This window comes from Pristis pectinata, chromosome 28, assembly GCF_009764475.1.
Source record: "Pristis pectinata isolate sPriPec2 chromosome 28, sPriPec2.1.pri, whole genome shotgun sequence".
In the NCBI taxonomy this organism is placed as follows: domain Eukaryota; kingdom Metazoa; phylum Chordata; class Chondrichthyes; order Rhinopristiformes; family Pristidae; genus Pristis; species Pristis pectinata.
The window spans coordinates 2652886-2680035 of NC_067432.1; the positions used below are offsets into that span (position 1 = coordinate 2652886).

A 27150-nucleotide genomic window follows, 5' to 3' on the forward strand; every position below is an offset into this window, starting at 1 on the left:
AGGAAACCGGAGCCCCCAGGGAAACCCACCCGGTCACAGGGAGAATGTGCAGACTTCACACAGACAGCACCCGAGGATTGAGCTGGGGTACCTGGTGCTGTGGGGCAGCAGATCTACCAGCCGACCCCCTGTGGCCACCACAGCCAGTGGGGACTGTTGTAATGCAGCATCGCAGTAGCCCATTTGTGCACAGCAAGATCCCACCGCTGGCAGTGTTTGAGTAGAATGGGTTTAAGGATGAATCCCTCACTGAGAGTTATTCCCAACTTCCCTCCCAGTGCACGTCTGGAACCCAGAGCTGTGGGCAGCTCAGCAAGAGCAGGTGGATCCCAGCCCCCCACCCCAGGACCCGGCAGTGTCGGCGAATCCACACCGGCAGTTGATGCCCCCTCCAGTCTCCAGGTCAGTACATGTGACCCCCACATTATGGGGGTCGCGTTCCCAGAAAATGGATAATATCCTGATTTTCCCGTCATCTGCACATCCGTCAAGAAATTCTGTGTTTATATTTACTTTTTTTTCACATAAATTCCCCGAGAGCATATCTCAAGCTTTGGGTAGCAATCTGTGAATTCTGTGAGGACTCACTTCCGTTACCTAAACAACCGCACTGTCGGGGTCACCTGGGCAACCTGCAGCTGACGCAGGAGAAACTGACATTTCTTCACACACACCCGAGCACTCCCAACTCTCCCCCATTCCCAACTCTCCCCCTACCCCAACTCTCCCCTTCCCAACTCTCCCTATTCCCAACTCTCCCCCATTCCCAACTCTCCCCCTACCCCAACTTTCCCCTTCCCAACTCCCTGTCCACACCAATCTCTGTGAAAGTATCGCAATAGAACTGCTCCAAACATTCCCAATCATTATGTCCCTTATTGTCTACCTACACTGCACCTTCTCTGTAACTGTATTCTGCATTCTGTTATTGTTTTCCCTTGTGCTACCTCAATGCGCTGTGTAGTGAAATGATCTGTATGGATGGCATGCAAAACAAAGTCTTTCACTGTACCTCGGTACATGTGACAAGAATGAACCCATTTATTACTGTACCTAAGCTCTGTTTTGTGGATCTCAGCGATTTTTCTTTCCAACTTCTCGGAATGTTTAGGGAAGAATTGGAACTTGGAACTGTATCCTTCAGGATGCTTCCCTGCATCATAGTCCCCGATTTCAGCTGGAATTGAGAACATCTTTAAATAAACAAAGCAGTTTCAAAGGAAGAGATGATCTCCCATGGTCTGAGCAGTGTCAGGCCTGACCCTGGGCGGGGTTGAATGGCTGTCAATGAGTCAGTGGAGTGGACCAGCTCACGGGAGAGATAGGGCCAGGGGTAGCAGGAAAAGGGTGACAGGGGGACAGAGGGATACAGAGAGGTCCCCCTACACCCAGCTCAGGACCACTTCCGCTGGTGTTCCCACCAGGGCTGGACACCAGTAGGGCCAGACATCAAAAGGACCGGACACCAGCAGAACCAACACCACCAGGACCAGACATCAGCAGGGCCAGACATCAGCAGGACTGGACACCACCAGGGCCAGACATCAGCAGGACTGGACACCAGCAGGGCCAGACAACACCCGCTGCTGGTTCACAGGCAGGCCGGAGGAACCGGTGACCTGAACTTGCAGCAGCACAGGAGGAGATCACGGTGTCCAGTCCACAGGCAGCTGCCATCCCTCTCACAGGGTCACCTCGACCCTGCCACCCCAACCTGTTACCCCAACCTCTCACCCCAACCGCTGTCACTTTGACCCCCGTCATCACTGTCAAATTTGCAAGCCAGTGTTTGGCTTCCCAGCATCTGGAAATCACAGCAGGCGCAAATGTGCCTTGATATGGCACCTAGCCACACCCTCAGCCACCTCAAGCCATCTTCCAGCCAAGAGGCAGCAGTTACAGCTGGAGATCCGGCCACAGTTTTAACAGGAACAGCGGGGGGGACAACCAGCCGGTTGGCAGCTTCTCCTGTAGTGCAGGAACCCGACCTCCACTCACCCCAGCCCGTTACCCTGACCCTGCTCCCCTGACCCCTCTAACTCTGACCTCCACTAACCCCTGACCCCCACTCACCCCCTCCCTGACCCTGTGAAGCCCTGGCGTGGTTTCGCTGCTACACAAATGTCAGTTGTTGTTGTGAGGGGTGGGGAGGGTCGGCAGGGTTACCTTGCAGGATGTAGGCAGCGAGGAGAGCCGCGTCCGAGGTCTTGCAGAGCAGGCGGCCATGGTACAGATCTCTCTTTATCTGGAGGAAGACCAGGTACCTGCAGAGGAAGAGAACCAGGTGAGGGCAGTGCCCACCCAGGGCGGAGACTGGGCGTACGTTCGGGTACAGGACATCCCACCACGATCACTCCATAGCCACTGGATCCAGAGTGGATTCACGGAAGGCGCATGGACAGGAGGCTCCGTGATGAGGTGCAGGGAGCGGATTGTCCGAACAACCTCGTCCCACACTCCACTGGCCCCACACTGGACCAGGTACACCCTCCCGAGAGGGCAGACCTTAACTTCCTGTGAGAGAGACGTCACCTCCCCTGAAACAGCGCTCCCCCAGGGCTGAAGCAGGCAGCTGCCACCCCACGTACACCCTTTATCCTGTGAGTCCTCTCCTCACGGTTCCCCCACCGTTGGTTCTCCTGCTCCACACCAGACCCTGCCTGAACCCTCCCTCCCCACTTTATACCTCCATCTCCCCTCGACACTCTCAGCGCAGACGACGGGTCTCAGCCCAACACGTCGACTGTCCATCTCCCTCCACAGATGCTGCCCGACCCGCTGAGTTCCTCCAGCAGTTTGCAGCATCTGCAGTCTCTTGTGTCCCAACACAACGGCATCAACGTTGGATTCTCCATTTTCAGGTAACCTGCTCCCCCTCTATCCCTGCCCTCCCCTCCTGGCCTACCCCGTTCCTCCTACACCCATCACCCTGTTTCTTTCTCCTTCTCCACCCACCCCATCTGCCCGTCACCCACACACCCCTCCCACTGGGTCCCCCACCCCCACTGTTCCCATCTCCCTCCCTTTATTCCGTGCTCCACCTCCCTCTCCTATCAGATCCCACCGTCTGCAGCCCTGTGTCACCTCCGCCTCCCGGTTGCCCTTCCCACCACTCCCCTCCTCCATCTGCCTCTCGCCCCTCCTCACCTGGATCCACCTATCACCTGCCAGCTCTTGCCCCCACCCCCCCCCCAACTATCTCCCCTCTCTTTCAGTCCCGACGGAGAATCCAACATTGATGCCGTTGTGTTGGGACACAAGAGACCGCAGATGCTGCAAACTGCTGGAGGAACTCAGCAGGTCGGGCAGCATCTGTGGAGGGAGATGGACAGTCGACGTGTTGGGCTGAGACCCGTCGTCTGCGCTGAGAGTGTCGAGGGGAGATGGAGGTATAAAGTGGGGAGGGAGGGTTCAGGCAGGGTCTGGTGTCGAGCAGGAGAACCAACTGTGGGAGAACCGTCAGGAGAGGACTCACAGGATAAAGGGTGTACGTGGTGGCTGCCACCTGTTTCAGAAGGGTCTCGACCTGAGGTGTCGACTGTCCATCTCCCTCCACAGATGCTGCCCGACCCACTGAGTTCCTCCAGTTTGTTTGTTGCTCTACCTCCACCTTGGTGGGTAAACTGGTGCAGAGTAATGGCATAATTGAACACTACCCCATGGTCCCGTTCCCAGCTCAGGGGGAGTTTGGTTGGAGGAGAAGACTCACGGAACACCAGCCCCACCAATCACTCCCACTTGCCCCTCCTGCCCCCACATCGCAGGCTGTGCTGACCCGCGGTGAGTAACGCGGTTAACGCTCAGGAGCCATGCTTGTTGCAGGGATGTCGGGGGCTCCTTCAGCTTCCACCCTTGCCTGAGCACTGTGTGCTTTCTACAGGGAATCCCAGGCAGGACTCTGGGTGTTGAGACCCATCATCTGCTCCTTTGTTCCCCGCACTCAGTGCCCCAGTCCCCGGGCAGTGAGATAACCAGCAGGTCAATGAACAACGCCAGACCATCGCCGTGTGGTGCCCAGTGCACGAGCTTCAGTCTCATCCTGCTCTACAACAACAACAAGCAGCCTCCACCATTACCCCGAACATACTCATCTGACCTTATAAATATGGCTGACATTGAATTCTGGACAGGACCCAGCTCCTCACGTACCTTCCCTTCAACCTTTGTGCTCAGAAGGTTCTGGTTCTGAGCCCACATCTCCTCTAAACATTCCCCCCCTCACCTTCAACCTATGTCCTCGAGTATTTGACATTTCCACCCTGGGGAAAAGCCTCTCAAAGTTTCTCCCCTCAGCCTCCGACACTCCAGAGAACACAATCCAAGTTTGTCCAAGTTCCCTACTGATCTAACAATAACATAGATCAATCACTGTCATCTTATTTCAACTGCTCCTTTAATCATGGTTCCACCTCCTGCCCTCTAAGGATGGCTCCCCCTCTCCTGCCCCTTTAAACATGGGTTTCCACCCTCCCTCCTTAAACAAGGATCCACCCCTCAGGCCCCCTTTAAACGTGTCTCTCTGCTCTCCCGTTGGGTGAGGGTTTTGGGGAAGAAAACAGCTGGAGATTCCTGGTAAGTCTTTCCATGTTTCTGGACCCTCCCCACCAGCCCTTGTCGGACCTCCCTGCTGCCCCACCCAGCAATGGTCTCTCCACTGGAGGAAGCCCAGACCCTGGTATTAAATCACTGCTGCCCACTTCCTCTGGAGTTCTGCCTGGAGTTATTTCCTCCAGCTATTTCCCATCCTACTTCAGCTGAAGGCAATGATAAAGGTTGTTCTTTTCCAACATTATGACACTGACTGCAACTCAAAACAACTTCATTGGTTGTGAGCACTTTGGGGTGTTCGGGGGCTGTGAGATGAGCTATAGAAATGCAAAGTCTTGCAGTCCCTTCCCCGTGGGTGCACTTGCCAGCACGAGGGGCGCACTGTGTCAACACTGGATTTCCCAGCACGAGGGCGCACTGTGTCAACACTGGATTTCCCAGCAGGAGGGGCACACTGTGTCAACACTGGATTTCCCAGCAGGAGGGGCGCACTGTGTCAACACCGGATTTCCCAGAAGGTTCGACCGCAGGGTGAGGAGGGGTGTGGTGTTGAGATTCATTCATCAAGGTTATTGCTCATAAACCCTGACAGTTCTTCCATTCCACATCATCTACCAGTCTTTCCATTATCCACCCACTGACTGCTAATCAGCACAGCTTCATCATTCTTTCCTGGCAGGCATAATTTTCTAATTTCTTTCAAAAATTAAAATAAGATTAAATGCAGCGCATGAACTATAGCTGCAAACAGGCAGAAGGAGCACCCATTCCTTCCCTTCCATCCCAATGACTTGCCAAACTCAGAACCCTTATGGCAATGAAGCGATTCAGCACTAAACCACAGCGCCTGGTCCACTGCTTAAGAGTGACCCAATTTTAAGTAACTCTAACCTCTCCAGTTTCATCAGAGATTGTAGTCTGTTTCTTAGTTCATTAAATATTTTTCAAAATTCAAGTATTCCCATCAGTGCTTTTGCGACTATAAGAGCTCCTGAATTTGAGAAGCCCCCCAAAGGTCACCACAGCTGGCGGAAGCCTGGTCTTGGTGATTCATCCTCTGCTTCTGCCCTGTTGTGGGTAAGGCCAACACACAGCTCAATGCTCCTCCAAACAATAGATCCTCTCAATGCAACTTATAGCAAACCTTGCTGGAGTGTGAAGCCACATGTCATGTGAAAGCCCAGGCTCTGTTGCAGGTAGAATTGACCCAGGCCATCCACTGCCCTCCACATGATCTGAACTGTCGTCATTAACATTCTGGCATAAACAGTGGAATGAACGGACATCCATGGAATCATGGGATCGCTTGACCTAGAAGGAGACCGCTCTACCCTTTGTCCACGTGACCCCCAGTGGAACAATCCCATCAGTTCCTTCTCCTGCTCTTCCTCCACGGCCCTGCAAGTTCTTCCCTCTGGTGTCCATCCAATTCCCTTTTGAAAGCCTGACCAACCCTTAACAGAGCTGATAGACCCTGACAACCGAGGAAAAATAACCAAGCTCAAACCTTACTCAAGATGTGACCATGATGACTTTTTAATCATTAACAATGACTCCATTTAGCATACTAAAAGAGAAAAAAAAGCACATTCATCTGAAATGTGAAGGAAAAACAGAGTGAGTGGTCACTATGATAACGACATAAACTAGAGTGTGCAACATGATTTAGATTCCATGTAATCAGTCAGTATAGGAGGCAGTCTCCACTCCCTACTGCACATAATTCTGGGTGTAGGAAATGTGAAGAGACAGTGATTAGTGTCAAAGGGAATCCGACGACATCGGTGAAACACCACCACCAGCAGGTTCCCCACCATGATACTCACCATCTGACTTGGAAACAAGGAACCGTTCCTTCCGCGTCACTGGGTCTAACCCTGGAACTCCCTCCCCAACAGCACCGTGGGAGCACCTTCACCAGAACTGCAGTTGCTCACGCCCACCTTCTCGAGGGCAATTGGGGTCAGGCAATGAAGGCTGGCCTACTACCAATCCCCACATCCCAATGGAGAATATAAAAAGATTGTAAATTCCCAGATCAAACACTTGATTCTCTCATTTCTTTGAAACAACAGTATATTTCATTTCCTAGCTCTTTTGAAAAATTTGTAGCCTCCCCAAGCAAGGTCAATGGGATCTTCTCCGTGACTGGTGGGTGCTCCAGTGTTAAAACAGAACAGCAAAGTCGTGGAAGCTGCAGGTCTGAAAGGAAAACTAATCCGACAGGATTAAACATCACATCAGCTGGAATCTGTAAGGACTCCAACAGACTTAGATCGGATAAGATCGAGTTACAACACTACTTCCCTTCACAGCCAGGAAGAACTGCCTTCCAAAACCAGAAGGATGGGAATGACAAACCATGAGGCATGAGATCCACGGAGACTTGGCTGCATGGATTCGGAATTGGCTTGCCCACAGAAGACAGAGGGCGGTGGTAGATGGAGCGTATTCTGCCTGGAGGTCAGTGACCAGTGGTGTTCCACAGGGATCTGTTCTGGGACCCCTGCTCTTTGTGATTTTTATAAATGACTTGGTCGAGGAAGTGGGGGGATGGGTCAGTAAGTTTGCAGATGACACGAAGGTTGGAGGTGTTGTGGATAGTGCAGAAGGTTGCTGTAGGTTACAACAGGACATTGGTAGGATGCAGAGCTGGGCGGAGAAGTGGCAGTTGGAGTTCAGTCCAGACAAGTGTGAAGTGATACAGTTTGGAAGAATGAACATGAAGGCAGAGTACAAGGTTAATGGCAGGATTCTGAGCAGTGTGGAGGAACAGAGGGATCTTGGGGTCCAAGTCCATAGATCCATCAAAGTTGCTGCGCAGGTTGATAGGGTTGTTAAGAAGGCGTATGGTGTGTTGGCCTTCACTAGTCAGGGGACTGAGTTCAAGAGCCGCGAGGTAATGTTGCAGCTCTATAAAACTCTGGTTAGACCATACTTATTGTGTTCCGTTCTGGTCGCCTCATTATAGGAAGAACGTGGAAGCTTCAGAGAGGGTGCAGAAGAGGTTTACCAGGATGCTACCTGGATTAGACAATATGTCTTATGAGGAAAGGCTGAGCGAGCTACGGCTTTTCTCTTTGGAGCGACACAGGATGGGAGGTGACTTGATGGAGGTGTACAAGATTATGAGGGCCATAGATAGAGTGGACAGCCAGCACCTTTTCCCCAGGGCAGCAATGACCAATACCAGAGGACATTGTTTAAGGTCAGAGGAGAAAAGTTCAGGGGATATGTCTTTACACAGAGGGTGGTGGGTGCTTGGAATGCACTGCTGGGGATGGTGGTAGAGGCTGATACAACAGGGACATTTAAAAGACTCTTAGATAGGCACATGGAAGTAAGAAAAGCGGAGGGTTACGGACAATGGTACACTAAACATAAAGGTCCGTGAATTAAAAACGCAGCAAGAATCCATTTATAATTTAAGAACCACAAAGTGATGACACTTAAGGTCCTTGTTCTGAGGTGCAGTCTCTCCCCCTCTGGTTAGGGAGTTATTATGCCCAGGCCTGCCTCTCAGAAGGGTGATGTCTGAGACAGTAACCCAGCAACAGCTGACCCCTTACCTGGTTATCTCCTCCTTCAGCATGGAAGGGTCCGTTGGGTAAAACTTGACGCGGAAACACATGGTGTACGGAGGTTGGGCTGCCAAACAGAGGAGAAATTCATGTCATTTTCTGGCTGCAAAATGGCCAGAGGTGTCTCACCTAGGTCAACGTTACATCATCAAACAACAGCCTACAATAACCAATGATTCCACTCGATTCTCTCGCAATGAGATTGTAAAGTATTGCACAGTGTTCACAGCAAGAAACAGTGATTCCAACCACTGCCCACCTCATCTCAGTCCACCCCTCTACCCTTGCTCCCTCATGTTTATCTAGATGGAATTACTATGGAACAGTTGGCATGGACGTGATGGGCTGAAGGGCCTTTTTCTGTGCTGATTCTATGACAGATTCACCATTACTGCACTTACAATACACACTTCAGCATCACCTAGAATCAATATTGCACAGAAGGAGGTCATTCGGCCCATTGAGTTCATACTGGCCTGCAGACCATTCCCATCAGTCACCTGTGAGCCAGTGCCATCCACCCTCCAGCTGAAGGCCCTGGTTGTTCCCATTGGTGCCACGGGTGGTGAGTTCCATCACCACTCTCCCCGTTAGCCCACCTCCCCCACCACCTTTCGCCCATCACATGACATTGACGCTGACTGGTCCGTGAACCATCTGCTACTGGGAACAGTTTCACCCCACCTACACCTGTCCTGATCTTGTCCATTTCCACCGAATCTCCTCCCAACCCCCTGCCCTCCCCGGACATTCCTGTCTCACCCCGGGGCTGAAACCCCTCCTCCTGGAACTGTCTCAGTCTCTCCCACACCCCCTCCAGAATCTTCCTTTTCATCTTTCTGGTGGCCAGAATCGGACACTACATTAGTTGTGGCCCAACCAGGGTCCTATAAACGTTGAACAGAACCTCCCTGCTGTTGTACTCAGGGTATCTATTTATGAAATCCCAGAACCCGTGTGCTCTGCTAACCACTTCCGGAGACGTGTGTGGACGAACAGGTGAGTTCTAGATTCTCACCTCTCCTTAGCTAAAGGATTCCATCCAAACTACTCACAGCTCCAGGCTGCTGTCTGTGTGCAGTTTGCATCACTCTGACTGTGTGGGTTTCCCTTGGGTGCTCTGCTTTCCTCTCAAGGTCATAACGAGGTAGATTGTGAGGTCAAGAGTCCATCTCATCGTACTAGGGGACCGTTCAATATTTTTTATACACAGAGAGGGGTAGGTGCCTGGAACAGGCTGCCAGGGATGCTGGTGGAAGCAGTGGCAATAGTGAGAGGCACATGAACAGCATGAGGGACATGGACCCTGGGCAGGCAGATGTGCAGTTTAAACTGTCATCCTGGTCAGCACAGACCTTGTGGGCCGAAGGGCCTGTTCCTGTGCTGTACTGTTCTGCGTTCTGGGTCAGACCATCCAGTCCCAGCAGGGAGCCCCAGACTGCAGCTGCCAGGACCGCTCAGGTCCAGGTCTCCACCCTCCCACAGAGCCCTCCCTCCCGAAACCCCGGTACAGACCTGTGTCCACTCTCAGCTTTCCCTCTCTGAGGTGAAGAACCGACTGAACTCAGGTCTAATCAGGCTGGCCAAGGGACAGCCCAAGGTCCGGGAGACCGGGTCACCCAGTGGGACGGGAGACAGGGTCACCCAGTGGGACGGGAGACAGGGTTTCCCAATAGGGAGACAGAATTAGCCATTGGGGCAGAGTAAAAGTTGCACACAAGATCTGAAATAATCTAGAACTTTCTGCTTTTGTTGCATGCATGACTTGAGAAATCAAGGATCATAAAGAAGTTGTACTGCAATAGACCACAGCACAGGAAGGACACGGGAAAAGGTAAAAACACTGAGAAAAAGGTAAAATGTAACATTTTCACTGGGTTTTAGAATAAATCACCATACAACATCTTAACCAGAAAAACTGCCGATAACTTGAAAACTTACATTTCATTTGTTTAATAATGGACTTGGAGATATCCAACCAATGCTGTAAAAACAATAACAGGAAGACAGGGTTAAACATCACGGCCAGGTAACTGGCCAAAGACACACATTCACAGAGGTAGGCGAGAAAAAGTCTGGGTGACTGGATGGGTTCCTGCTGATCTCTGGAACCAGGACTGGAAGGCGAAGGACAGAGCAAGGCAAAGTGTCGGAACTCTCGGCCACTGAAAGGGAAGAGGGACTGGGACTGTGTCCATTCCCTCTCAACCCCAGACATCAGGTCAACTCTCACTGGGGGAGCAGGACCCACTGAGGTTCTCTCACCTTTACTGTGACAGGGGAGAGTGTGCAATGCTGGGAACAGGAGGCAGGGCAAGACTGAACATGCACAATCAGCTGAAAGTTTGAGTTCTACCAGCAAGAATTGAAGTTTTTCTCAAGTTCACCTCACTGAGCTCAACCTTCACCAGTGAACTGCAGGCTTGTTCTGGGTGATTTCAGAAAACTGCCCAGAGAAAGGGACCTTTTCTGGCTCCAGTGATGTTCCAGATCAGGGATCCCATCCTCCTCCAGATCTCCTCCTGAAAGCTGGAATAGGAAGGAGGTGGTGGGAACAGAGGGATTCCATTCCCAGGGTCAGCGGAACTCCTGGCCGTGTCCTGAAACACTGCACGGACAGATGGACAACAAGTTTAAATTTTCATAGGGCTGGAAAGTAACAACCGATCATGTATAAAATCTGACCTTTGATTGGTTTAAAACTAATTTTATACAATTAACACTATTGAGAGTATCCTGGAAAACTAAGTTTCCCAGACAAAACAGAGAAAATCCGGAAAGTGCTCAGCAAGTCAGGCAGCATCTGTGGGGAGAGAAACAGTGTTGATGTTTTGGGTCAAGGACGCTTCATCAGAACTGGCAAAGTGAGAAGACAACAAGTGATTTTAAGTTATAGACAGGGGGAGGACTGAGAGATCAGAGGGGATGCTTGTGACCACATCTGTTGAGGTAACAAGAAACTGGAAACAAATCGAAATAGAGAGGTACAGCAAGCTCTGTGGAGAGAGGGAGAGAGAGGAGAGAGAGAGACAGAGAGAGAGGGAGAGAGAATGAGAGAGAGAGAGAGAGAAAGAGAGAAAGAAACACAGAGGGAGAGAAAGAGGGGAGAGAGAGAGGGAGAAAAACAGAGAGAAACAGAGCCAAGGGTGGTTACCTGAAATTGTCAGATACAATATTATGTCCAGAGAGCTCCAGCGTGTCCAGATGGAAGATGAGCTGCTCCTCAGGCCAGCATTGGGCATCACTGAGGAAGTGTAGCAGGGTGCAGACAGAGAGGTCAAACTGGGAGCAAAGTGACTGGAGCCTGAAGGGTCAGGGCTGCCCGTGTAGACCACACAATGTGTTCTGCAAAATGATCTCCCAATCTGACTTTGGTTTCTCCACTGTAAAGAAGCAGCTGATGGAGATGGAAAGAGTGGACTAGAGAGTCGGATTACTGACCACAGCATCCCGTTGGAAGTGGTGGAGATCATGGAGGATGATCCAAGGAATTTGGTGGGGTGGATAAGGGGAAGCCTATCTGTGCTCTGGGCAGGAGAAGAAGGTGAGAGCAGAAGTGTGGGACATCGAGTAGAGAAAAAAGATAGTACCTTGAAGGCACTAGTGGAACATATTGTCATCTGAGCAGATACAATGGAGATGGGAGAACAGGGAGCTGGGTAGGACGAGGTGTGGTTGACACAGCTGTGGGAGTCTGCGGACTTATCATGGACATTGGTAACTGACCTATACGCTGACCCTCACCTCCCAGTGAGAAGAAGGATGGGGTGTCCCTGTCCGCATCTTCCACATCACCAGGCCCCACATCACCAGGCCCCATATCACCAGGTTCCACATCACCAGGCCCCACAATGGATGGATACTTTCCACCACTGGACACATCTTCCCCCCTCTGCACTCTCAGCATGCTGAAGGGACTGCTCCCTCTGTGACTCCCTGGGTCCACCAACCACTCCCCATCCCATGGCACTCTCCCATGCAACCACAGGAGATGCAACACCTGCCCCTTCACCTCCACCTTTCCCACCTTCCAGAGACCCAGGCAGTCCTCCCAGGTGGGGCAGTTTCCAATGGTTCTGCATTCGGTGCTCACCATGTGGTCTCCTCTACACTGGAGAAACCAAACCCAGCTTGGGTGACTAACATCGAGAGCCCCTTCGTTCAGTCTGCAGGGGTGACCCATTCTCCGGTCCAGCCCCACTCTGACCCCTACATTGCTGCAACAATAGCCAGTGTAAGCCAGGGGAACAGCACCTCATCTTCCCTCCGGGTACTTTGAAGCGCTTGGTAATGAGTGATGAATTTGACAGTCTCAGATAACCAGCCTCGGCCTCCACAGTGGTGACTGGAGTTCTGCATTTCTATCAACATTTCTGGTGATTTTAAAATAATTGTTACTTGACCACTTTGGTTTGCATCCTATCACACACATCCCCTCTTCTCTCCGTACCGCCCCCTCTCTGCAACTTATCGCACTTGTTTTCTCACTTCTCCGGTTCTCTCCTCACGGATGCTGCCTGACCTGCTGAGAGTTCCCAGCATTCTCTGTTTTTGTTTCAGATTTTCGGCATCTGCAGCTTTTTGCTCCAAATTCCTAGAATCAAAACCATTTACATTAAGCAGCTGACAATGTGCAGAATCAATGCAGAAACTCCAAGGGTTCATATCACCTGTGAAGGAAGAGTATTATAGAGTCACAGAGTTGTACAGCACGGAAACAGGCCCTTCGGCCCGACTGGTCCATGCTGACCAAGATGGCCCATTTGGTTTGGTTGTTCCACTGCTTGTTCCGTGCTGCTGAATTCACCATTTACTCTCTCTACACTGAAATCAGCCTTAAAAACATCAGGATCAGACACAGTGACTCATCCCCATCACCAAATCCCCCCTACCCCCTCCCCCGGACAGACTGCCCCTCCTGGGTGCTGGGGTATAGTCGAGGGGTGACAGGGGAATCCACAGACTGGTCCCAGATACCCAGGTCTCACTCCTATTCTCACCCTTCCCTCCTCCCGAGTGACAGTCCCTCTCTTTGGTAATAAACACTTCAACAACCAGCGGAAATGAAACAAGAAACAAACTGAAACAGAGAGATGGAGCCACATCCGTGGAGAGAGATGGGAAACGGGTGGCTCCCCGACAGGGTGAAGCTCAGCACGAAGACCTGAGCTCCTCCACCTGCCACAATACGCAGTTGTTGAGGCCAACACACCCACCTCGACCGTTGTGAGCAAACCCAGGGAATGTGCCTGAGGGAGCCTCCCACACGCCGTCCCCACCTGTCCACATCCAACAGCACATCCCTGCGGACACTACAAGGCAAACGGGAAGTTCTGGAAACCCTGTTTCTGTGACTTACTGGGAGCTGGCACAGGAGAGGAGTTGAGGCCAGCACAGATCACTGTGATCATGTTGAATGGCAGGCCAGGATTGAGGGGTCTCCTCTTCCTCCTACTTCCGTGTGTTGTAAGAGAGCTGAGGAACCTCCCAAGTGACTCCAGTGGTTCCATCAGAATAGGAGTCATCCTGCCAACACCAGGCAGAGCAGGTCAGCTCCAGGCAACAACTGGAGTGCTTTCAAAGAGATAACATCTGCAGGAAGGGCTGAATGGGCTTCTGGTGGGCTGCAGGATCTGTGACTGGAAAGGGGTGTCAGTGCTGGAGAGTCGAGGAAAATTCCAGCGTTCTGGAGACTGCAGGTTAAGGGTCATGGTGTTCCTGGGGCAGGAATCTCCAGGCAGTGTGTGGCCCTACAGTGGAGGGTGACGGTGTAGGTCACACTGGGTGTGACCCTACAGTCGTGGGTAAGAGCACATCCAGCCACAGCTGTTTGGGAATATGAATCCATTCTGAAAAATAATTACAAATGCAGGAAACTAAAGGTTGTCTGGTTAACGTGGTCATGGACGTATCAGAATGTTGTAAATATCCAACTGGCTCATTAATGTAGGGAAGGAGGGTTTCTATTCTGACAGGGCCTAGATGTGACTCCAGTTCCAGACCAGTGGCTGTTGAATCCTAACAGCTCTCTGAAGTGATCCAGAAAGATCCGAGCTTGGGAATAAAGAGGACCAATAACTGAGTGTCCACAACATGGGAAAAGAGTTTGTGCACATTTGTCCCCGGTCCCCAGGTCCCTCCCACACCCTCACTGCTCCAGCCTCTCTCTTTGCAGACGTTTCCTTCGTTGGCGCTCTTGCCCCGGTCTGGCCCGGAACTCGCTTGTGGGACCACAGTGAGTCCGTCACTCACCCACGGTGGGACCACAGTGAGTCCGTCACTCGTCCATGGTGGGACCACAGTGAGTCCGTCACTCGTCCATGGTGGGACCACAGTGAGTCCGTCACTCGTCCATGGTGGGACCAGAGTGAATCCGTCACTCGTCCATGGTGGGACCACAGTGAGTCCGTCACTCGTCCATGGTGGGACCACAGTGAGTCCGTCACTCGTCCATGGTGGGACCACAGTGAGTCCGTCACTCACCCACGGTGGGACCACAGTGAGTCCGTCACTCGTCCATGGTGGGACCACAGTGAGTCCGTCACTCGTCCATGGTGGGACCACAGTGAGTCCGTCACTTGTCCATCTCACCAAAGTTCCTTGGCTCAATCGTCCTGCCCACAGCTCCCTCTGATATTATTCTGCAGCACTTCACCAACCTTGTAGCCTCTTTGAAGAAACTTGGCAGCCATCCATATTAATTAATTCTCTTCTCCTGAGTCATAGAGAGATCATCTAAACTCAATTACTGTAGGTCACTTCAGTGAAAGGAGATCTTCACCCCATTCATCTTGCCAAGACTAGCTCCAAGACCGAGCAGGTTCTGACTAACCAGCGGCAGCCCATCCCAGCAACACTTCTGCTGCTGAGATAAGAACGAATATAGCGAGGTTGTTGCAATGCCAAACGCTGTTCACCAAGACCCTGGGGACCCCAGTGCTGCAGGAATGTTCGGGAATTATGGATCAAATGCAATGTGGGAGCAGAATCCCCAAGGCACTTCAATCATGTGGAGTTTTTCATTTCCTTTGAAGATTTTGATTAGTTATTCTAAGTGTCCGTAAACACCCAACACTCTGTAATGAACATTCTGCCACTTTTCCAATTAGCCAATGGATGCAAAGACGTTGTGCGATCAATCGACCAATGAGGTGTCAGTGGCCACAGACAGTTGGCAACAGGAGGGTCATCTGATGGAAGTCCAGGCAGAGTTGTGAGCCCATCTGGGCCCGAATCCTTCAAGGCTCTGTGTTCTCCAGTCTGCGGCTACCTCCAGCAAGACCTTCGGCACCCTGTCCACTCTCCACCCTGTCCCAGCAGGGCCAACACCACTCCAGATGTGACTGAATGGCCCGAGTCAGCCAGTGGTGAAGAATTTACTTCCATAGGTGATGGAGTAACCTCTGGAGCTGTACAAAATATGCACCACAACAAAATCCGGAATTTTCCTAATTAGAGGACCACGTTTCCCATTGGCCCATGCAGGCTGAGCATCATATTGCACAACAGGAGGCCATTCAGCCCACTTTACCTGTGCTGTCTCTATGTCTTATGAGGATAGGCTGAGTGAGCTCGGGCTTTTCTCTTTGGAGAGAAGGAGGATGAGAGGTGACTTGATAGAGGTGCACAAGATGATAAGAGGCATAGATCGAGTGGACAGTCAGAGACTTTTTCCCAGGGTGACAACGGCTAACACGAGGGGACATCATTTTAAGGTGATTGGAGGAAGGTATAAGGGGGATGTCAGGGGTAAGTTTTTTACACAAGAGCGTGGTGGGTGCGTGGAACGCACTATGGCAGAGGTTGTGGGGGCAGATACATTAGGGACATTTAAGAGAATCTTAGATAGACGCACGAATGATAGAAAATTAGGGGGCGATGTGGGAGGGAAGGGTTAGATAGATCTTAGAGCAGGATAAAATGTTGGCACAACATTGTGGGCTGAAGGGCCTGTACTGTGCTATAATGTTCTATGTTCTATGAAAGGATCCCCAAACAGTCCCACTCCACTGCTCCCTCCCCGTAATGTCTGCCCTTCAAGTATTCATTCATCGTCCCGTTGTAAGTTCCTGTTGAATCCGCTCCCTCTGTCCTTCCAGGCAACAGCCTGCTGCATGAGTTAAGTCTCCCTTATCCCCCCTCTGGTTCATTCACCAGTCACCTGAAATCTGTGGCTCAGGTAAACCCTCCGTCCCCTTTTACTCTTTCGTAGTCCTGCATCTAAACTTGAATTAAATGCAACTTTAACTTTCCCTGTGACAAGAATGCTCCCCCAGTCTGTCTCCCAACAGCTAAAAATAAGAGTGACAATTCTGTTTAAAGGCATAAAATCATACTCATGACGTTTAACGGTACCATGGCAACGCTGAAGTAGGGATGCCCTTGTGCTAGGCCATGCCACGAATTAAGAGGAGCAATTCAGTGTGCTCCACAGGGAGAGAGGATGAACAAGGAACCAGGACATGCCCTTCCTCTGAATCAATGCTTCTAATATTTCCAATTCTCAATGTCGTTCGTTCACTGATATCTCCTCACTGATCTGACACACAAGGCTCAGGACTTGGGCAGCGGGTTGTGGCACTGAGGGTCTTCAGCACTCAGTCAATACTTTCTACCTCCCTTAACTCATCCCCTCCTGGCCCAACCCATGAATCACGGGCCAAACCCTTTCCAGGGTGACCTCCATCAACAAATTCTCTGGTGTGAGTGTATGCAGCATTACACTGCCATTCATTACAAGGTCTTATTTCCCTCCTCTAGAAGAAAACCCAGAACAAAAACAAATAATCCTACGAAGGTATCAGCCAATACTGTGTGCATCATTCCAACACTCCCACAACAGCACGAGTAGAAATTAAGTTGTGAAAGGAGGTTAATTTATTGACCAGGAGGCGTTTGTTGTGAACCAGTCCCACTGGGCAGCATAGAATGTGTTTCTATTCCCTGAATCCCAACTGCTCTCAGTGACTCCTGGAGAGTCATGGAGTCACACACATGGGAAGAGGTCTTTCAGCCCTCCCTTCTCTCTCCACAGATGCTGCCTGACCCGCTGAGTGTTTCCAGCATTTCCAGTTTTCATCCTGACCAGCCGGTAATTGGAATTAACCTTCCAGTTTCTGGGCTGCCTGCTCTGATGGCCCGGATACTGCTGGGAAATCACAACAAGGTCACAGTTCCTGCTCCCATGAAAAACGTCCACTGCCATCTGCAGGGAGGAAGGATGGGTATGTGTTCTGAATCCCCAGCACTCCGACATATGGACCCTCTGTCCGAGGTCGCCTCCTGCCCACCGACAAATTTACACTGTTGTCATGAGGTCACAGAGTCATACAGCACGGAATCAGGACTGACCAAGATTCCCATCTAAGCTCGTCCCATTTGCCTGTGCTTGGCCCCTGTCCCTCTAAACCTTTCCTATCCATGACCTGTCCAGTGCCTTCTATATGTTGTTAATGTACCTGCTTCAACCACTTCCTCTGGCCGGTCGTTCCATATACTGACCACCCTCTGGGTGAAAAGGTTGCCCCTCAGGTTCCAATAAAATCTCTCCCCTCTCACCTTAAACCTGTGCCCTCTAGTTCTCGATTCCCCAACCCTGGGAAAAAGACTGAGTGCATTCACCCTATCTGTGCCCCTCAGGATTTTATACACCTCTATAAGGTCACCCCTCAGTCTCCTACTCTCCAATGAACAAAGGCCTAGCCTGCCCAACTTCAGTCCCTTGAGTCCTGGCAACATCCTCGTAAACCTTCTCTGCACTGCTGAATTCCAGCTTAATGGCATCTCTCCTATGGCAGGGTGACCAAAGCTGAACACAATATTCCAAATGCAGCCTCACCAACGTCTTGTACATGAAGGGAGCTCCTTGCTGCCATTTAGGGCTGGAAACAAGTCGAAGGAACAAGCTGATACTGTCCCTGTCAGAGATAGGGGAAGGAGGAGGCCATTCAGCCCATACCTGCTCTGCCATTCAATGAGATCATAGTTCTTCTGTTACCTCAGCTCCACAACCTCATATCCCTTCCTTCCCTTAACATCTAAACACGGGTCTAAGGATTTTTGCCATTTTCTGTTTTAACTCTTGATTTCCAGTATCTATAGTTTGATTTTCATCTGCTTCTTGGAAGTTGCTGGTGTCTAAACTTATGAAATGGGATCGGTGTCAGTGGGTGCTTGATGGTCAGCATGGACTTGATGGGCTGAAGGGCCTGTTTCTGTGCTGTGTGACTTCATGACATTCGATGAGTCTCAGTCACAGAGCGGTTGGGATTCAGGGAACATTACAGGTACAGATACACATTTCATCTGTTGACCTCTGTCTCGAATATACTCAGCAACTGCACCTCCACAGCCCACCTGGGGAGTCAATTCAAAGGATTTGTGCCTCAAAAAGGTGGCATCCATCACTGAGGACCCTCACCATCCAGGACATGCCCTCTTCACATTACTACCATCGGGGAGGAGGTACAGGAGCCTGAAGACCCACACTCAGCGATTCAGGAACAGCTTCTTCCCCTCCACCATCAGATTTCTGAACGGTCCATGAACAGTACCTTGTTATTCCATTTATTTAGAATTATTTATTTGTTTTTGTGATTTACAGTAATTTTATGTCTTGCCACAAAACAACAAGTTGCATGCCATGAAAGTCAGTGATAACAATTCTGATTCAGATTCAGTGCTGTCTGGGTGAAGAACTTTGTTTTCACCTCCATCCTAATTGGCTGAACCTTACTGTGAGACATGACCCCTGGACATCAGGTCTGGGTAACTGACCCAACAAGGGATTAACCACAATGACTGTAGTCTCACGTTCCCAACAAGAAGTGCTCCTCACAACTTTTACAGCTCAACTTCTGAAATATTTTTCATGAATCCACTCACTTTTCCTTCTCCTTGTTTCCCTTCACCCAATCTGCCTTCCTGAGGAAGGATGAGGCAGTGAAGGTTCACCAGATTGACTCTTGGGACGGGAGCAGGGATTAGGCAGACTGAGCCTGTGATCCCTTGAGCTGAGAAGGACAAGAGGTGATCTCATTGAACTATGCACAATTCTTACAGGGCCTGTCATTGTAGATGGAGAGGTGCCATTTCCCTGGCTGGGATGTCAACAACCAGGGTGCATTGTCTGAGAACAAAGGGGTAGCAATGAGAAGAAACTTCTTCACCTATGGACAGTTGATCTGTGGTATTCTTTACCCAGGAGCACTGTGTATATTCAAGACAGAAATTGGTAGATTTTTGTGTACTAAGGGATAGGGGGTTAGTGCAAGAAAATGGTGCTGAGGTAGTGGATTAGCCATGGTCTTACTGAATGACAGAATAAATATGAGGGGGTGAATGGCCTGGCCCTTCTCCTGCTCATGTTCCACCCTCCTGTGCTCCATCACTAACTCAGCCCTGGTGTTGAAGAGAGAACCAATCATGTTTCAACGTTTCCCCAGTGTTGCTCAGTTCCTCTGTCTCCTTGAGCTTCAGCGGTTTCTATCTCTAGCGGACTGCCTGCTGAAAGCCTGGCTGAGAGGAATAATCTGCCTCTTTCAGCACTGCATGTGATCTCAAACACTCCAAGGTCAGAGCACCTTGAAGCTGACAAATTATTTGTGCCAGGGACTCCCTGCTCTGTGTCAAATGACGTGAGATGTGTTGTTTTGCGGCAGCAGTACAGTGCAAAGACATAAAAATCTATAAATTACAAAAATAAATAAATAGTGCAAATAAAAGGAATAACGAGGTAGTGTTCATGGGTTCATGGACTGTTCAGAAATCTGATCATGGAGGGGATGAAGCTGTTCCTGAATCGTTGAGTGTGGGTCGTCAGGCTCCTGTACCTCCTCCCTGATGGTAGTAACAAGAAGAGGGCATGTCCCGGGTGGTGAGGGTCCTTAGTGATGGATGCCACCTTCTTGAGGAACCGCCTCTTGAAGATGTCCTGGATGGTGGGGAGGGTTGTGCCCATGATGGAGCTGGCTGAGTCTACAACCCTCTCCAGCTTCTTGCGATCCTGCACATTGGAGCCTCCATACCAGGCCGTGATGCAACCAGTCAGAATGCTCTCCACTGTACATCTAGAGAAATTTATAAGGGTCTTTGGTGACATACCGACTCACCGCAAACTCCTAACGAATTAGAGCTGTTGGCGTGCCTTCTTTGTGATTGCATCAACATCTATCAGTGATAAATAAATCTGATCCTGTCTCTGTCAAGTCTGTGACATCACTACCCACCAGTTAAAGGGACAAGTACTCTACACATCAGCTCCTGCTCAAAGACTGGGGCATCAGGGATACGCTCTTCCTGAATGCAGCAAATCACTTGGGGAGAAGACTCCTCTTGCATCCCCTGACCAATGGACAATATCCCTCACTGGAATGTGAAATGGAATGTGAATGGGGACCCCAACAGTGTTTACCCCCGGGAAAGGCCAGTAGATACAGACACTTGCTGTGCTGGCTCTGTGGAGGAAAGCTTGTGTTCACAAGGCACCTGCAACATGGTAAAACATCCCAAAGTGCCCCACGGGTGTGAGGTCGCACAGATAAAGTCAAAGTCAAGTCAAAGTCAAGTTTATTGTCAGATGCACAAGTCCATGTGTGCACAGGTGCAATGAAAAACTTACTTGCAGCAGCATCACAGGCACAGAGCATCAGATAAGCAGCATTCACAATAAAAATGTAAATTAAACATGATACACAATTTTTACAATAAAGACCACAATTAGAACAAAAAAAGTCAATTTTAGTGCAAAGTGATCAAAGTGGTCACAGTGTTGCTAAACTGCAGTGATTAGGGTTGTGCAGGTTGGTTCAAGAACCGAATGGTTGAAGGGAAGTAGCTGTTCCTGAACCTGGTGGTGTGGCACTTCAGGCTTCTGTACCTCCTGCCCGATGGGAGCTGCGAGAAGATGGCACGGCCCGGATGGTGGGGATCCTTGATGATGGATGTTGCTTCTTGAGGCAGCGCCTTCTATAGATACTACCGATGGTGGGGAGGGATGTGCCCGTGATGTATTGGATTAAATAAACGTGACAACAGACTTGTGAAAAGGCAAAGACTACAGGGTCAGAGAGAAGGGCTATAAGGAGTGTCCCAAAGGATGTGAAGGGGTGGACAGAAGCAGATAGAACCAGGTAGGGAATGGCAGAGCTTCTGACTGGACCTACTGAGAGGGCAGTTGCTGATGGTGACAGGGATAAACGAGGGGCAGGATGGGAGGAGGGCTAAGTCTGGGTGGTGGATTGTTCAAGCAGGGATGTAGCAGCAGAGCTTTGGGAGACCTCAGAACGGGGAGCGAGGGAAGCTGCAGAGGGCTGAGATGGTCGTGTCCAGAGGTACGGCTGGAAGTTTCAGCCACTGAAGGGCAAGGCCAGGCTGCGGCTGGGCAAATTTAGAAAGGTGGAAATTGGCAACTTAGAGACATTGTGGACGTTGGTCAGAGCTTCTCTTGGGTCAGAGGTGTGTGATTCAGCGTCAGGACGTTGTCAGGGGTGGGAGAGTGTGTGGCTGAAAACAATGTCGGTCAGGTCGATCTGACAAACTTCGACAGATGCACTGTTGAAAGTATCCTGACTGGTTGCATCACGGTCTGGTATGGCAATTCTAACGCACAGGAATACAAGGCTGCAGAGAGTAGTTGACACAGCCCAGTCCACCACAGGCACAGCCCTCCCCACCACTGACAGCACCTACAGGGGGCGCTGCCTCAAGAAGGCAGCATCACTCTTCAAGGATCCCCAACATCCGGGCCATGCCCTCTCCTTGCTGCTACCATCGGGCAGGAGGTACAGAAGCCTGAAGTCCCACACCACCAAGTTCAGGAACAGCTACTTTCCAACAACCATCAGGTTCTTGAACCGACCTGCACAACTCTAACCCCACCTCAGCAGTGGAACACTACGGACCACCTCTTGCACTGCCGTGGACTTGCCTCTGATTGTGGTTTTGTGTTGCACTGATGTCTTGTTCTGCACAGTCATCTCTTCACTGTCTTGTACAATTTGTGTATAAGTTATGTTCTGTGTGTTGTCTGTACCTACGTGCCTGTGATGCTGCTGCAAGCAGGGTTTTCACTGTACCTGTACCTCACCGTACTTGTGCACATGACAATAAACTCAACTTGACTTGAGTTTGCCCAATGTTTAGTTGCTGGGTGGGGAAATTTCTCCCCACCCGGTCCTGGATGTTGAGCAAGCAGTGGGGACAACTGAAGGGGTAGACAGAGGTGGGTTGGGGGGTTCACCAGCCCACCCCATGAAAGTCACCACCTGTTTTTGGATGATGCTCTCCACAACCACCCCCCCCCCCCAACCCCCAGACGGCAACGGTGGAAGTAGGATGGGCCAAGGATAGAGTCCAGGGGCACTAATGATTCAACTTCAGCACATGCCAGCAACCACGGCAAGAGGTCCTTGGTATGTTATTAAAATAAATTTAATATTAATTTTCAGGAGAACACTGCAGGCAGAGTTCACAGAATTGGGACATGGACCTTAGCATTGCAAGGTCTGAGCAGAACTTCCAGCTGAGTTAGTTCCAGCTGTTGGGAAGAACTAAACCTGACTGAAAAGTCAGAGAGTCACACAGCACAGAGACAGGCCCTTCGGCCCACCATGTCTCTGCCCACCATCAGTATCCATCCACACTAATCCCTTTTTCCGCATCTTCTATACCTTGGTGAATCAGGGGCTCACCTTGACATTCCTCATATGCAGCGCGAGTCTCCACCACTCCGTCAGGCAGAGCGTTCCAGATTCCAGCCACCCTCTGGGTGAAAAACATTCTTTCTCAGATCCCTTCCAACTCTCCCACCTCTCACCCTAACCCTATGCCCTCTGATTACAAGATTCTCCAGAATGGTAACGTGAAGACCAATCTTTGTTGATTACTCATCAGCAACACGGTTTTAACTGGAGATACAATAAGGTCTTTCAAGAGACTGTTAGATCGGTATATGGAGCTGAGTAAAATAGAGGGCTATGGGTAAGTCTAGTCATTTCTAGGGTAGGGACATGTTCGGCACAGTTTTGTGGGCCGAAGGGCCTGAATTGTGCTGTAATTGTTCTATGTTCTATGTTCTGTGTTACTGAGCTCACATTGGTGATGTTGGTGTGAAGGTAGACCATGCCAACCTTCCAACTCCCCAGGGCAGCGGCCCCCTTCAGGTTGATGTGGGTGTCGATAGAGATACCAGGCTGAGAGAGAGAGGGCAGGTGTGTTGGATTCTCCAGAGAGAGGGAGGGGGAAATCCATCTCTTGGCCCCTTGAGAGTGGCACTAGGCGAGTCCGGCTTCCCTGCCCTTGGGAATACAGCAGCCAGCTGTTCTGTAAACACTGGCACACAAGCGGTTTACATTTTACCCACAGTACAGGCTGTTCCCCGACTTATGGACACCCCTGCATACAGACAAAATCCTGTGAATATTATTAAATTCAAAAATCTGACATACGTACATAAGTTCGTTCCTATGAACAGCAAATCTAGTTTCGTCTCTCTTTTAGTAATTTTATTTCTTATCAGTTTTGTGTGCTTTCAATGACATTCATTACATTACTGTGGAGGTACGGTTACCATATCGAGTGATTTTGTTTTGTGTATTTTCCGACTTTTGGATAATATCAACTTATGTACGTATGCAGAAACCTGTCCATTACCCGGGATGGCCTGTACTGTAGGATCTAAGGTTCTCTCTGGGCAATGATGGGTTTGGAGCAATCATTCTGCTGGAAGGTACTTCCATGGATGGACCTCCACTGACGTTTCACACAGCACCATGTCAACTCAAAGCTCCACCAACTCACACCAACAAACTGCAGGACTGGCGTGGTCGCAACTTTCTGACACAAAACCAAAATCTAAGATGCCGAAAATGAAAGAGTATTATTCAACTTAATGGTCCAGATTTTACAGGAAGTAACTGCGGTCAAACGATGGCCTTGGTTACAGACTGGCAGCAACTCACGGCGAAGTGTCAAAACCGCATGGATTGCGAATCAACAAGTTGCTGGATGATTCGTGCAGTTTCCTGTTAACTTCACAAAAAGGCATCTCGCGTTTAACCTCCCCGTGATTTTCATGAGGTTGCTACATTTACGCAGTAATTAGCCGTTACACTCACTTCAGAAAAACAAGTCCAGCAATTAACAGTATAATGATCCTTTTAACAACGCAATAAATGTTGCTGCTCGCCAATTAATGACATTAACCTAGAAAATGAACAATTCTCTGTCGTAAGTCTCACTCTTTCAACAGGTGAATTGTCGCTGGACATTCTTTAACTTGTCAAATTTCGTTTTATTTTCTTTAACTTTTATTTTCCATCCCTCTTTCATCTTCCTCCTTATTTCTCCACCTATCTCCAATTTGACACTGAGTTCCACTCCTCAGTGCTATTTCTCAGTCCTTCCCTCTCACGAGCGAAGGTGATGGACTGTTTGTCTTTGTGGGAAAAATGTATTAAAACAGAGACAACACACAAAATGCTGGAGGAACTCGGGCGGTCAGGGAGCATCTGTGGAAGGAAATGGAGAGTTGATGTTTCGGGTCGAGACCCTTCATCTGGATCGTAATAAAACAGCCCACATTTCTAACCCACCTCTCACATCCCTTTCAGGACATCCCAAAGCAATTAACCAATGGAGCTCCCCTTTGAAGTGCAGCCACTGTTGCAATGTAGCAAATGCAGTAGCTAATTCGCACACAGCAAGATCCCACAAACTGCGTTGTGATAATGAACCGATTTTGTTTTAGTGAAGTTGGCTGGAAATCAGATTTTGGTCTGGACGCCAGGAAGAACTCTCTGCCCTCCCCCAACCAGTGCCATGTCTTACAACGAACATGAAAGAACAGACAGGGCCTTGGCACAAAGTCTCATCCAAAGGGCAGTGCATCACTTGCTCAGTAATCTACCAGTGTCTTGGATCTCTCTCTCTGGAGCGGTCCAAACCTAAACACGTGCGAAGAAGTGTAACTAATGGAGGAATGCCGCAAGATGCCCTCTCCAGTAAAATCTGGCCCAACACCATGACGTTTCCCTCTGAGGACTCAGCCTGTTCTTTGACCTTGCGTGAAGCCTATTCAAGAATCAGCCTTGCCGAGTTTGGCAATGGCATTTGTTCACGCAAGGGAGACCAGGCTGACCCTTGGTAAGCGCACTGGCTTCTCTGTCAAAGATCATCTCTTCCACTCTTACATTTGGTTGCCTGTTAGCAGTGAAGGTTAACTGACGGGTTCACGAGAGCTGATAGGTTGGAGAGAGTCCAGAACAAGGGGCCAAAACACTAAACTTACAGCCAAACCCATCAGAGGCATTTCTTCACACTAAGGAAATCTGGAATAGTCTCCCCCAGAAAGCTGGAGGCCAAACAGAAATGTCAGAATTGAGACTGATAGAATTTTGATGGTGTGGGAGTACAGGTTATTGACCCGGGCAGGTGGAAACCAAGCAGCCACAGCCTCATTGAATGGGAAAACAGGTACAAAAGGGCTGAATAGTCTCCCCATGTTACTATGGGATCAGAGGTGGATGGCAAGGTTTAACGAGGTGAAGAGTAGATGCTGATGCATAAAGAAGTCCATTCAGCCCCTTGAGACTGTCCCACCATACAAGGAAGTTAAGGCTGATCCACAGTTTCAATCTGAGACACTTGGTTTGCAGCATATAAAAGGGGAAGAGATTCTGTGGGGAAAAGCCAGGGCACAAAGTACTCTGACCGTGCTCGACTGGTGCCCAGCAGCCTCTCCCAGAACCTACCCTCTGTTTGTCAGGGTCCACAAACCTGATTCCGAAGTAGTCCTTCTCCAGCAGGTTCATGTGACGGCAGAGGAGGTCGATCAGATAGTGACCTTTGGCATCTCGCTGTAACAACAAAGAACAAGAACATGAGAGCGGTCCTCGCTGGATTTACTGCAGCTGAGGCCTCCTGTTTGAACTTGAGGCCATTGCAATCTCTTAATAATTCCACTTTGATTTATACCCTGGTTGGCGGAGGCGTTCGGGAGAAGATAATTATCAGAAGAAACATTACCAAATGTGAAACATATCCTGCCAGTTTTATCCAACTTAATCACCGAGCAAATCTGTGGGATAAGCTGTTAAATGTGGAAAATTGGGAGAGAAGGGGGGGAGGGGGGTCTATGAGTGAGGTGGTAGGTTGGGAGGGACAGGACCTCAGAGGATGAATCTGTACTCTCTGATCCACAGGAGCGCCCAAGGGTGTATACCCTGTCAAAGCAGACCAGAGAGGCTCTCGATTGGACTGGAAAACAGAAGCACATTGTGTCCAGTTTACTTCGTCTGATGAGAACTCCTCTGCCAAGAAGGGAGGATGCTCTTGGTGAGTGTCACTGTGTTAGCAGTGCTCCCAGGAACGCTGTGACTGACTGCCAGAGAGAGCTTCAGGACTGGGTCTGATGAATGTTTGGGACAATTCTGCTCAAACCGACGACATTTACTGGTTGAGTTGTTTTCAGATTTTCTGTGCATAAACAGCTCTGGAGGGCTGGACAGAGTGTTTGCTCTGTCACTTCAATGGCAAGCCCACAGTAATTACTGCAATGTGCTCCGACATTGCACAGGGTTAGGAACTGGCCATCTGACCCAAGGACAACATCAACAGACGCTCCCAGACCCTGCCGAGGGCTTGTTCCCTGTCCGCACGTCAGAGGTACTGCCTGTGACAAAAAACCTCCCCAAATTAGCAATAGGCAGCAGAACCTTCCACACAACGCTTCCAGTCAAATTGCCTGTTTATCATAACCGGCAAGTTTACTTCTCAGATAAAGTAATGGGGGTTAAGATCCTCATGGTCTGATCTACATAACAGCAGCAACAAGCACTTCTTTAGCATCTCAAGGTAGACAGATACACCAAGGTAGACAGGTCTCCCAAGGTGCTTTATATCAAACAAAACTCTGACACTGAGACAGCTAATGCAGGTAAGTAGAGGTGGGAGGTTTGAGTGGGGATTGAACCTCCAGTGATGGCTCCCTCCGTCCTTGCCCTGCCTGACGCGATGGTTCAGG

At 50.0% G+C, this 27150-nt stretch overlaps 1 protein-coding gene across 3 annotated transcripts in view; it reads right to left on the reverse strand.

The window, feature by feature from the left end:
- Positions 1 to 27150, reverse strand: part of LOC127583995 (FERM domain-containing protein 5-like) — a 138203-nt gene that overhangs the window by 31814 nt on the left and 79239 nt on the right. The window contains exons 2-6 of one of the 3 annotated variants that reach the window (XM_052040474.1): positions 25880 to 25984; positions 10071 to 10113; positions 8118 to 8196; positions 2167 to 2264; positions 1054 to 1177 (exon numbers count right to left, since the gene is read on the reverse strand). In XM_052040474.1, the coding sequence (XP_051896434.1) occupies positions 1054 to 1177; positions 2167 to 2264; positions 8118 to 8196; positions 10071 to 10113; positions 25880 to 25984 (449 nt within the window). Of the gene's footprint in view, positions 1 to 1053; positions 1178 to 2166; positions 2265 to 8117; positions 8197 to 10070; positions 10114 to 10516; positions 10580 to 25879; positions 25985 to 27150 lie in introns of those variants that run through there. The other 2 variants (XM_052040475.1, XM_052040476.1) reach the window with 2 other exon arrangements.